The sequence below is a fragment of the Giraffa tippelskirchi genome, chromosome 1 (genome assembly GCF_054371585.1).
Source record: "Giraffa tippelskirchi isolate mGirTip1 chromosome 1, T2T-mGirTip1v1.2.pri, whole genome shotgun sequence".
NCBI lineage: Eukaryota > Metazoa > Chordata > Mammalia > Artiodactyla > Giraffidae > Giraffa > Giraffa tippelskirchi.
The window spans coordinates 191685475-191698410 of record NC_137275.1 but is presented as its reverse complement, the minus strand read 5'-3'; the positions used below and the strand labels follow the sequence as shown (position 1 = coordinate 191698410).

The 12936-nt window shown below is 51.2% G+C and overlaps 1 protein-coding gene across 4 annotated transcripts in view; it reads left to right on the top strand.

The window, feature by feature from the left end:
* The first annotated feature begins 44 nt into the window (after positions 1–44).
* B4GALT1 (beta-1,4-galactosyltransferase 1) overlaps positions 45–12936 on the top strand; it is a 54178-nt gene continuing 41286 nt past the window's right edge. For all 4 annotated transcript variants that reach the window (XM_081518647.1, XM_081518627.1, XM_081518638.1 and 1 more), the window contains exon 1: positions 45–667. In XM_081518647.1, coding sequence (XP_081374773.1) covers positions 244–667 — 424 coding nt within the window. In that variant the 5' untranslated portion in view covers positions 45–243. The remainder of the gene's footprint in view (positions 668–12936) is intronic.

The window sequence follows — 12936 nt, the reverse complement described above, 5'->3', positions numbered from 1 at the left end:
CTGGCGGCCCCGCCCCCGCCCGCGCCCGCGCCCGCGCCTTGGGCGCACTTCTGCTAGCTGGGCTGCTGAGCCGGCCGGAGTCGCCAAGATCCGCCGCCTGCCCGCCGGCGCCGCTCCTTCGCCTCCCCCCACCGCCGGGTCCCTCCCCCAATTGCTGTGGTCTGGCAGTGCCTGGCTGGCGGCCCGCGGGCGGGCCGCCCTCCCCGCGGTAGCCCACCCCCCTCTTAAAGCGGCGGCGGGAAGATGAGGTTTCGGGAGCCGCTCCTGGGCGGCAGCACCGCGATGCCGGGCGCGTCCCTGCAGCGGGCCTGCCGCCTCCTCGTGGCTGTCTGCGCGCTGCATCTTGGCGTCACCCTCGTCTATTACCTGGCCGGCCGAGACCTAAGACGCCTGCCTCAGCTGGTCGGAGTCCCCACACCGCTTCAGGGCAGCTCTCACGGCGCTGCCGCCATCGGGCAGCCCTCCGGGGAGCTCCGGCTGCGAGGGGCCGCGCCGCCGCCGCCTTTGCAGAACTCTTCCAAGCCACGCTCGCGGGCCGCCTCCAACCCAGACGCGGACTCTCGCCCCGGCCCTGGCCCGGGCCCCGGGAGCAACTTGACTTCGGCCCCAGTGTCCTCCACCACAACACTGTCGCTGACCGAATGCCCTGAGGAGTCCCCGCTGCTCGGTAAGATCCCCACAGAGGTTCGCTCATGCCCTCTTCCACGACAGCCAGTCCCCCTATTCCAGATCAGAGACCCTAATCCCCAGACAGAGGTTCCGGGCTGGACTGAGGTGAGAGGTCGGGAGGTGAGTCCCTTCGAATTCATGGAGGCTGGGTCGGGCACGGTTTTGGAAAGCCGTTAGGCCCCTCCGACCCCAGAACCGGAGAAGGCCTTGGAGACTTCCCAGCTCTGGCCCAAACCTCAAAAAGTTTCGGGAGTTTGAGTCCTACTAACTCTTAGCAGCCTTCGCCCTGCTAACTCTGGTTAGGGACTACCAGGCAGCTCAGAGTAACCCTCTCTAGCTTAGAAAAGTGATGATGAGGCCTCCAGCTGGGAAAGGAGCAGACCTTCCAGGTTACATCTCTGTCTTCTGTAGACCAACGGTCTCCTGAGTGTGGATTAACTTTATTCCTAAGCGTTTGGGCACGTGTCTTGTCCCTAAACCTCTGGTTTTTCATCTGTTAAATGGGAATAAAGAAGAGTTACCTGTTTCAGGGGACTCTTTTGGAAGATTAGCCGAAGCAGTGTAAACAAGAGTCTAGTTTAATATCGCTAAACCCTCGGTAAATTGTCGCTATTGTGTTCAGTTCCTCCTCTCTATAGATGCCTGCCCTGGGGCCCTCTTATCCAGCTTCCTGCCCTAGTAGGTTCCCAAAATGTATGTGAGCAGGGCCCTCCCAGGAGCGGAGTGTATTTGTACCAGTGTAGTGTGTGTATCCTGGGAGCTGGAGGGCTAAAATGTAACCAGTTAGCACCATGTTGTCCCTTCCTTGGTAGCAGCCTGGAGTCTCAGCTATCTTGCCCAGATGATCTGGCGTCCAGCCTGTGTTTTAGTGGGAGCAGAGAGCTTGGGTCGGTGGGTTTGCATTCCTTATGTCAGGAAGAGGCTGAGCCCATGCCCATTGGAACCTCCCCTAGGCCTGTAACCCACTGGCAGTCAAGCTTAAGACAGCCACAGGTTGCTCCCAAGATTACCAGACAGGTGGCTGCTCAGTTTCAATGCCAGGATGTCGAGAATGTCATTCTGAATGAGGGGCCCGGCAGACGGGCAGGCATCCTGCCAGTGGGAACTCTGTCACTTTTTCGAAGAGCCCTGGCAGGGCAAGCCTCCTACACGCTCTTGCTCAATTTTTCCAATAATTACTTCAGTATTTTCATATCAAGTTTGGGAGGATGTTCTTGGAATTGGTCAGACATAAATCGTGGTAATAAAGGAGGCTTTTTTTTTTTTAAAGCAGAAGCTTGAATTCCTTTGGACTTGATGGTTAGTCTGGGAGACAAACTGGTCCTGGAAATGAAATGAAATCTTGGCCATGCTGCTGTGTGTCTGACCTCAGACATGTTACAGGGGTCTTCAGAACCTTTTCTCATGTGTAAAATGGGGTTGTCCATGCTTAACTCACAAGGTTATTTTTAGGACTGTATGAGATTGTGTTTGTTAAGTACATGGCAAATAGGACCCAGGATTTGAAGTTCCATTTTCTTAGCCTCTGGAGATGGCCCTGAATAGCATAGAAAGGGGAAGAGAGCTGGTGACTCTCCACACCCCAGCGGGACTTCCGTAGTGGCTCAGACGGTAAAGAATCTGCCTGCAATGCAGGAGACCCGGGTTTGATCCCTGGGTCGTGAAGATCCCCAGAAAAGGGAATGGCTACCCATTCCAGTATTCTTACCTGGAGAATTCCAGGGACAGAGGAGCCTGGCAGGTTACAGTCCATGGGGTTACAGAGAGTCAGACGCAACTGAGTGACTAACACAACAACAACAGACCCCAGAGAGGCCAGGTTTTGGCCTTTTGTTTTTAATTGTTGCCCAGATATCATGTAGAAAGAAAGAGAAATCCTTTAGCAACTTAAAAGAAAGTACCCCAGGGTTCATTAGAATGGTGTTTGAGTATGGACCTTCTCAATGAAGCATGAGAGGCTGTGGTGGCCTATGTTCACTTTGTTTTGTTTCGTAATGATGTTGCTGGTGATGCGTGACCAGTCACTTGTTTCTGAGTTGACTGACGGCACAAACAGACTTCCTGAGAGATGAAGTTTTGGGGAGTGAAGGTTGGGGGTGGGGAGAGGCCCTGGGCCTTCTCTAGCTTGTCCACCTTAATGTGACATGCATGGGACCCTGACGTTTTGGCTTTTGCCGAGGCAGCTCCAGAAGATGAGGGCGGAGGGTTTCTCTTCACTGTTATTGAGCCCTTAGGTTCGAGGACTGGATACTCACAAAGTGGAGGTTCCTGGTTAGGAGAGGGCCTTGAGAAAGCTGAAAGTCTCCAGGGATGTGTTTGTATGGGTTGGGGGAGTCAAGCCCATCTGTTCAGCTGGGCAGGTGTCAGCCAAAGGCCTCGCATGGTGGTTTTGAGGTTGTTGGGAGAAAGCACCCTCGGGGTTTGAAGCTGTGGCCGTTTCACTACTTGCAGTTCCTTTGCACAACTAGGCTCTACTCGCTGGCATCCAAGGGTCTGTGCCCAGTGCTTGGCTTTCTCCTGGCTGGTGGGTGATGGGTGACAGGCATGCCCTTCCTGCTGGAGCCAGGCACCAGGCTGGGCTGCTCACAGGTCCCCGTTCAGTCTGTCCTGGGTTGTCAGAGCCTCAGCCAGACTTCAGTAGACTTTAGAATTGGAGTCCTGCTTCTGTCTCCCCTGTATATCAGGGCAGGTTGCAGTGTTTGGAGCCAGAGTAGGCCCTGCCTCCAGATCCCTGCTGGGTTGAGGTGAGGCTTTTGGGAGTGAGAGCTGTAGGGGAGAGGTGGGTCTTTGCTGAGGATTCCTGCAAGTTCCCAGGGAGTCCTCCCCAGGAGTCTAGGTCTGTAGGCGCTGTCATTTCGGCCCTTTGCCTGGCTGTGCAGCATCTCACTGAGCATGGCATTGAGGCTCCCTTTTCTGGCTGCCTGGGTATTTGCCTGAGATGGAGTCAGCCTGGGAGGAGTAGCAGCCTTGCGCTGAGTTACTTTTCCGGGAATGTTTATCTCTGCTTGGATTTGGCGGCAGCACAACATACTTGACTGGCACTGCCCGCCCAGAGAGGGGCTGGCCGGGGGTGGGCAGTGGCTCAGGTAGGACTGGTTAGGGGAGGCCAGCCTGACCTGGACAGTTGGTTTCAGCCCTTGGGGTGGTGGCGGGAGGGTATGAGTACAGGACTGCCCAAACCTGAGGCCCCGCTTGCCCAGCTCCCCTTTGACGAGATCCTCTTCATATATTCAGATGAAGACTCGATCTACAGGTGGGCACCAGAGAGGCGTGGGCGCCTGGGCCAGCCAACAGCTGCAGATTGCCAGGGCCCTGGAAGAGGACTTGTCCATGAGCCCTCTTCCCCAGGGTTCATGGGGGCTGAGCCTCTGCTGTGGTCTGTGCCCTTGGCAGGACAGAGCACTTGCTGGGCTTCTGCCTGGCTCTCAGCTCCCAGGTGTTTCTCCAGCAGCACACAGTTCCCACTCCCCCCACCCTCCCATCATCACACATGGGACATAGTGTACCTAGAGGACATGTGGCCTCAGCTCGGGAAAGGGCTGTCTCTCTCCTTTGGGGATGAGTCCTGGAGCCTTGTAACCTTCTGGCTTGAGGTGGAGCCTCATCCTGGGGCTTGGGGAGGAGCCTCATCCTGGGGCTTGGGGAGGCACCAGAAACCTCCCCTGTATCCAGACCTTTAAGCTTGGGGAGGTTCGGTAACTAGTCTTTTAAACCAGTTTTGTCCTGTTGCTTTTCCTGGGGAAAATAATTTCCTAACATACACATAGACTTGCTTTCTTGTCCATGACTTTTTGGCTCACTATTTTCTACACAGCCTGATGGTCGTAGAAGTGTCTCCTGCCTGTTGTAATTTGACCCAGACTCTGAGCAAGCACATGGGGGCCTCTACCTGATGAACCAGGTGAAAGTTCCATGGATTACAGGGTGCCTGAGCCACGCATAAGATGAGACTCAAACTGTCGCATCCTGGAACCACAGCATCCCAGGATGGGTCTCCAGTTTCCTGGCCCCTGTCATGCACTGTGCTAAAGGGGAAAGGGTCTTGCCTCAGGCCACTCAGTCAGGCAGTAGCCAGCTGGGGCTAGAAAAACTGATATCCTTCTTCCCAGTCTAATGCTTTTCCTTAAAAGTTATTGCCCAGTAGACCCTTAGTGCAAAGGCTCAGGGCAGCTTAATGTGGCCTTGAGTTTGGGAAGATCCCTGCTAGGTTTACAGGTGGGTCCATCTGAGAGGTCTGATATGGTAACAGTTTGTTTGGATTTGACAGTGTGCCTGTTCCTAGGCCGAGGAAGACAGCAAAATGCCTCCTCTTTTGGAACTCACAATTTAGGCAGAGGTACACGTGCTAAGTCACTTCAGTTGTGTCTGACTCTTTGCGACCCTATGGGTCATAGCCCTCCAGGCTCCTCTGTCCTTGGGATTCTTCAGGCAACAATACTGGAGTGGGTTGCCATGCCCTCCTCCAGGGCATCTTACCAACCTAGGGATTGAACCCACATCTCTTACATCTCCTGCATTGCAGGCAGATTGTTTATCATGGAGCTGCCTGAGAAGCCCCTTTAGGCAAATGAGGCATAATTAAACCATACTGATGTCACTTAGGGAAGCCACAGTGTGTCCAAGCACATTTAGTCTTTCTGCCTCCCTATCCATCCCCTTTCCTTCCTTCCTTCTTTCTTTCTCTTATTCAGAAACCCAGAGCTGGGACCAAAGTTTCCCAGTCCTGGTTTTATCTGATTGTGTGAAAATGTTCCTCTAATTTCTGAAGCCTTGCATTAGCTCTGCTGGGTAATCTTTAACTTGCTGCTTTATAATGACTGTAATGATACATCAGCGGCATATGGTTGGATATTATGGTCTTTGGTTAGCAGCAGAGTAGGGGTTTCCAGGCTGGGACTAGACTAATTTATGGTTTGGGGAAAACAAAACAGTTAATGCCCAGGCAGTCCCGGATCTTCCATGGATTCCAGCCTGGGGACCCTCCAGACCCTGGGGGCAGGGCCAGAAGTCTCATCCCCTTCAGGCTCAGCTGGGCTCTGGCCATTGTGTGAAGGGGGCCCAGGCATCCTGTGGTCAAGTCATATCTGGTGATTTCTTCACTGACCCCCTTCCACCTTGCCTCCCATGCCTGACTTCCTGATCAGTGTTACTGAAGTGGAGATGGAAATTCTGCTTGAAGCCATGTCCACCTGGAAATTCCAATTCTTCTTATCTGGTTAAGCAGCATTCCAGTTGTTTTAGGACAGTGGTCCTCCCTAGAGCTAACTCCCTTGAGGATCTTTTTACCTTTGCCTTTGACACTGCCCATGTGGGCCAGATGATGAGATCACTGTAAGCCAGACCCTGACACCTGAAGAACTAACAGAGTGTGCGATTGGATTCGGTGACCTGCACAGGGTCCCACCTGTCCCTTAACTTGGTGAGGGATCCTGAGAGTCAGACCATGGCTGTGATTGCAAAAGCCTCTGTTGTGGGGCCCCTCTGTTTACCCGGGTCTGTGTGGTCGCCAGCCTAGGAGAGAGATCTTCGATCATGTTCTAAAGGCCAGACCTCCAAGTTGGAAGGTCGTGGTAGCCTGAAGGATAGGGGACAGGGCCTGGCAAGAAGCTGGTTCTGGGTGAACGTGGCCTAAAGGGATTCGTCCTTAGGAGGCAGAAGGGCTGAGTCACACTCTCAGTGTTTCAGGTTCCACTTTTCAGCCTGGCCCTGCCTGCCCCTTCCCTGTACAAATGCAGGCCAGGGGCTGTATTCCTGGCTGTTGCTGAATTCTTTGGCAGAGATTTTAATGTCTGGTCTGGGTGTGTAACATAGCTGCTTCTCTTTCCCCCTGCCGCCTCTCCAAGCCCCTCACAAAACTCAGAGAGAGAGAGAGAAGGAGAATTTGTCTCACTGGGATACCAGAGGCCAGGGCCGTGGGTCTTGGCTTTGGCCTGTTTTTTTTCTTTGAAGAGCGGGTAGTCTCTTCCTCCTTTTTGTGAAAGGTAATGTGGGCTCATTGAAAAATGTTTGAGAAGCTAAAAGAGGTTGAAAAGCACATATATATTCCTATACCTAGACCAGGCAAGTTGGCAAAGTTTGTCTTGTACATGTTTAAGAATTTAGCTGATACATCTTTACAAATGGACAGATAGATTGGTACAGATAGATCTAGATAGCCTGATGGCCAGGATTTTTTCACTTAACATTCTGTCACGGGCTTGGTTCTATACCTTTAAAAACAACAAAGGGTATAACTTTTATTATTCAACTGTCGCTGAACACACATACAGTTTTTGGTTTTCCTTGGTGGTTTGGTGAGGCTTATGCATAAAACTTTACATACTTTTTGGATTGTTTCCACAGTAGAGTTTTTTGAAAAGGAAGAAAAGGGGATGAACACTTTTTGAAAAGGGCTTGGTTTTTAAACCAGTCTTACTAAAGGATAGACTTGTTGAGAATGTCAGGTTTGCTTAGTGGTGGCAGATGAGTACCACTTATTGCTGAATAAAGGCTGTGTCTAGAATTCTGATTAAAAACTAGGTGCAGGAAGTAAGTGCCTGGGGCAGGGGCAAGGGGCCAGGCTGCAGGATGACTCTGTGGTGGGCATGATGTCCTAGGAGTCCACTTCCTCAATAATATCTCCATCTGTCTCCTTAGCAGCCAAGTTCCTAGACTGGGCTTACGGGCCTCGTAGCCCTGGGGCGATCGTGCTGGGTGAGCACCAGTTAGTTAACCCAGTTCCGGTGACATGACTGACATGGGACTGTGTCTGCAGGAGGTGTGGGAACAAACTAGTGAACCAGTACAGCTCTCCCACCTCCCCTCTCCAGAGGGTCCTGAGCTCTGAGGGGCCAGGTAGCGAGAATCTATAGGTTTCCACAAAGTCCTGTCAGGAGAAGCCTCGGAGACCAGCAGAGCTTGGCACTCAGGCTCTTTGCAAGGTGTCTGCTTTGAAGTCAGTCCACTTTGAATGTCCTCTCTGGAGCTAAATTCTCCTCTTCTGAGGCACACTTTGGATTTGGGACTTTGCCCAGGGTCATTTGGCACAGAGCCCAGCTGTCGAAGGGGAGGCTGCACTGAGGGAAGGGAAGGGTTATGTCAAACCAGTGTGACCACCAGGGTGTGAGGTCAGGCTCCTTCCTGCCCCACCACATGGGTCTCTAGGTCATGGGGAGGCACCCTGGCAGAAGATTCAGTGAATGCCTGACCTCATGACAGGTTGCATTCTGAAAATGCCTTTCAATATTTCTTTAAAAGTTTCTTCCTGTTATGCATACCGTCCTTTTGCTTTTGACGTCCTGAAAGGGCAGCTCTGCCGTTGTGTTTCAGGATACTGTCAGCTTGAAAAAACAGGAAAGGACTCCCAGTTAGGGTGGACCCAGGGTAGCTGGTATTTGCATTATAAAAGGCTCAGACACTGGCGTGAGGTGTTGGGTAGGTCTTGGCATTCAAATGAGCACCTTAGGCAGCGTGGCAGGGTCCCTGCCTGTCTCAGAATGGGTAGCCTTGAGTACTCACCCCAAAGGCAGGAGGCCCCCTGCCCAGGAAGAGGATGAATGGACTCCTTTGCTCATTCAGCAAACTCGTATTGGTAAGTACGCTCTGTGAAGCACAGGAGACGGACATGAACAAAGACTGGGCCCCACCCTGGGGGCGCCCCTCAGCGGTGGACAGACGCTAACAAAGATAAGAGGAAGCAGGAGTGCTCCCAGGACACTGAGAAGGTGCAGGGAGCTGGATGGGTGGTCTGGGCCAGGGCTGGAGTCAAAACGAAGGTCTCTCAGCATGTTGAATGGTCTCCCTGGTTGGGAAGGGCAGGGGTCTGCTGCCTGTTGTCATCTCTAGTTGCTCTCACATGGGAAGAGTGCCATAACCAAAGTCACAGCTGTGGCAGGCTGTCCCCAGCAGGGCAGGAGAGGACAGGAAGTTGAGGCAGGGTGCAGGGAAAATGATAAAAGAGAGAAGGCTGTGCAGCTGGAGTGTGTGGACAAGGGCAGGCCCAGGAAACTAGACTGAGGGCCCTGAGGGAGGAAGGAGAAGGGGAGAGGTGCAGAAAAAGGTGCTTGTGGTCTGAAGAGTGGCAGGAGTGTGGGGAGTTCAGGGGCCTCTGGAGCGAGGGTTCTGAATTCTGCTTCTTCTAGCTCATATCATTGCAAACAAATCCTGACTGCCTTGGTCCCTTCTCCCCTCTCTGAAGTGTGTGTGCTAAGTTGCTTCACTCATGTCCAACTCTGTGACCCTATGGATTGTAACCTGCCAGGGTCTTCTGTCCATGGGGATTCTCTAGGAAAGAATACTGGAATGGGTTGCGATGCCCTCCTCCAGGGATCTTGCCGACCCAGGGATCGAACCCAAGTCTCTCACGTCTCCTGCATTGGCAGGTGGGTTCTTTACCACTGGCGCCACCTGGGAAGCCCACCTGTTGGTCCTTAGGGCGCTTCTTCTTCTTCCTCCTGGAGTCTGGGTTTTTAGGGGGGAGCTCTGGTTCTATGTGCCGTGTGACCCCCTGTGGGAGCTCCTGAGAGGCTCACTTCCCACCCCTGAGGGGTCTTGTGATGAGGCCTCTGTCATCTCTGTCTAAGCAGGCATAAAGCTTTTAGGTGGGTGACCTTTGAAATGGCATGGGCAGTGTTTCTTTCCATCATGCTGGTTAGCTGTGTGATTTGGGAAAGTTGTCATCTTCTCTGTACCTCACTGCTCTCACCTGTAAAATGGGGATAATAAAAGAATCTACCTCATGGATGTTGTGAAGTTAGTAGGCACAAAAGGGCTTGAAGCAGTGCCTAACACAGAGTAAGCTCCAAATATATGTTCTCTCTTACTGGTAGTACTGTTAGTGGCTCAGTTGTGTCCGACTCTCTGTGACCCCATGGACTATAGCCTCTCCAGGCTCCTCCGTCCATGGAATTTTCCAGGCAGGAATACTGGAGTGGGTAGCCATCTCCTTCTCCAGGAGATCTTCCCAACCCAGGGATTGAACCTGGGTCTCCCGCATTGCAGGCGGATTCTTTACTGTCTGAGCCACCAGATAGATATAGATATGTTATCTCTTATTGGTAGTACTAATAGTTCTTATTTGTGAAGATTTTGGCTTTTACTTTGTAAAATTTCTCCTTCTCTTCTTCCTCTTCCTAGTCATCTTCTTCCTCTTCCTCTCTTTCCCCTCCTCTTCCTTCTCCTGCTTCTTTTCCTTCTTCAATTGAAAGTGCAGTGTCTCCACATTCAGTGTTTAAATATGAATAAGTCTACTCCTTCCCATTGTAGTAAAACCATACATCTACTGGCATACTTTCCAGATGCATACATACTTTACTCTGTTGCAACCATAGTGGGAACCGTTTTGCCTTCTACTATATTTGTTCAGCATTATCTTACAAACTATTGCTTATGTTACCTGAATTATCTTTTGTGGCTCCTTTCTGAAATCCTTGGGGCTTATTCCCTTAAGGTCCAATATCCTGTGTTTCCCCATCATAGATCATCTTTGCTGCATGTTGCTTCTTGTTTCAGTTGAATTATTTCCTGGGGATAAATTCTTAGAGGGGAATTTCTAGGCCAGAGGATATGGCCATCTTTACGACACTGGTTCACACTGCCACTGTGCTTTCTAGTAGGGTTGGAATAATCCACAGGCCCTAAATTCTATCAGGTTGGCCAAAAAGTTGGGGTAAGATGGTATGGAAAAACCCAAACGAACTTTTTATCTGGTTCAATAAATTCCTGGGCTGGGGCTTCCCTGGTGGTTCAGATGGTAAAGAATCTGCCTGCAATGTGGGAGACCCAGGTTTGATCCCTGGGTCAGGAAGATCCCCTGGAGAAGGGAATGGCAACCCACTCTAGTATTCTTGCCTGGAGAATCCCATGGACAGGGGAGCCTGGTGGGCTACAGTCCAGGGGGCCATGAAGAGTCGGACATGACTGAGCCACTAACACTAGGGATTTTAACTTCTAAAGAGTGTGGGTTCCCAGAGAAAGTCAGATTTATCTGGAGTCGCACATGTAATGCTCTCAGCTCTGTGTGTGTGTGTGTGTGTGTGTGTGTGTGTGTGAATGAAGTTTCCTGTGTAGGACCCTGCAGGTGCTCTGAATGTGAGGCTTTTCCTAGAAGCCATTTCCTGTGGGCAGTTCCTGCTGAGGTTACTGGGTATCCACAGAGGAACCTTACACATGACTCTTTCTACACTTCACACACCTTTGCCAAAGAGTTGATTTACACAACATAAGGACCTTTCCTTCTTTATTTGTGAAACCAAACCTGTAGATTAGGGGTAGATCCCAGCTTTAAAAGCCTGGCTTTACAATGCTGTTGATCTCACACATTGCAGGTCGGTTGCTGGAAATACTGCATGCAGAACCCATGTTAGGCTCTAATGGACTGGCCTGGGCACCTGACCATTAACCCATCTGCATGAACTCTGCTCTGACAGCCCTGGTTTATGGGATCCAGACACTGGGTCCAGATGAAGAAAGACTTTAAATTAGATTGGATATAAATAAGTTGATCAGTAGCCTGAGGTCTGCAAACAGGAATTGCTGTTTCTGACCCTGTAGCCACACCCCCACCCCTTACCCCCACCCCATACACATGCCTTTTTTGTAGACAAACAGGAGCCTGCCAGCCTACCACTTGCACAAATGTTAGAATGACTTTAGAGCTAGTGATGTCAGTGACCAGAGATTTACACCAAGTAGACGAGGTGCCGTGAGCCTGTGACAGCTGCTTCCTTAGCCTTGCAGCCCCTCCTCATGTCCTCTGTCTACTGCATTCCTCAGCAATCAGCTGTGACTCAATGGGGTGCTCCCAGAATCCGTTTGGAACCGGGCCGGAGCTGCTATGAACATCTTGTTCCTGTGGGACCCAGGGCAAGACCTCCTTCCTCTGAAAAGTGGAAAGATCGTCCTTACCTCAGAGGGTTGATAAGAGGATGGAATGATCTGAGGTACTTGGTAATGGAATTCTGATCAATGCACAACACATCCTCTAGACAGCAAAGGTATACGTTCCACACAGCAGGCTACCAAGGAAAATGTTTTTCAAATGCAGTTTTTTCTATCTGCTCAGGGCAGTCAGGAGAAGGAGACTGAGGCTGTATCCACAGTTTAGGGACAGAGTTTAGCCAGTTTGGTAGAGACGGTGGCCTGCTTATCTGAACAGACCTACCCCAGGCCCCAAGAAGAAGCCTCCACCTTGTTGGATCCACAACACTGGGAACCTGGAGTGTGGGCTGCCATGTGTCAGGTGTGCCAGGCTTCTGTGGTCATTCACAGCGTTCCTTTTTCCAGGTGATCATTGTTTGGCAGTGTCCTGGGTCAAGGCCATCACAGACTACACCGTAGCTGAGTGGTCAGGGTAGAAGCTGGAGGGAGCATAGGATATTTGGTGGAGTCTCAGGAGTTAAGAATGGCTGTGTTAAAAACAAACAAACAAAAAAAACCCAGATGCTGGGCTGGACATAGGTGGGCTCAAGCTGGGCCACCCAGTGGCCTGTACCACTGTACTGTTAGAAAACTAAGACACAGGCCTAGACAGCCTGTGTCTACCCAGGGGCTGGTGTAGGAAGCCAGGATACCACACCCTGAAGTTCTGTTTTGGCGCCAGCCTACTGAGTAATCCGAGAGAAGTCACATTCTCTTCCCCAGGCCTCACTTTACCCATCTGTTAAATGAGATAAAGGGTTGGCCTGGATATTTTCTGGTCTCTCCTCCTGCCTGGGAATTCTGATGTAGCCTTGAACCTCCTGCGTAATACAGTTGAATGTCTGGGCTGCAGGACAGCTGGCCCGCGAGGGCCAGCCACGTAGACCTGGGTGGCTGTCAGTGCACCCTGAGCCAGGATTGAGTCAGTTACTGGCCAAATCCACACCCAGCTGACCCTCCCAGCAATTCCCATAGCTAGGCCCCAAATCACAAGTAAATTGGTCAGCTTGAAAACCCAATCAGTGAGAGCCGCTGTGAATCTAGGGTTCTAGGTTCCAGCAAAAACCACATCAACTACACCCACAGCAGATAATGCTTACTCAGCATCTTACTTACATGCCAAGCATGGGAAAAGTACTACATCTGCATTATTTTCAGTGATTCTCACAGCAACTCTTTTTTTTTTTTTTTTTGCCTAATTGTCCTGGTTTGAACTTCCAGCACATTGTCGAATAGATGAGTAAGAGAGGACATCCCAGTCTTGTTTCTGATCTTAGGGGAAAAACATTCAGTCTTTCACATTCAGTCTTTAAGTATGATCTTAGCAGTGGGATTTTTGCAGATGCTTTTTATCAGATGAGAAAGTTCCCC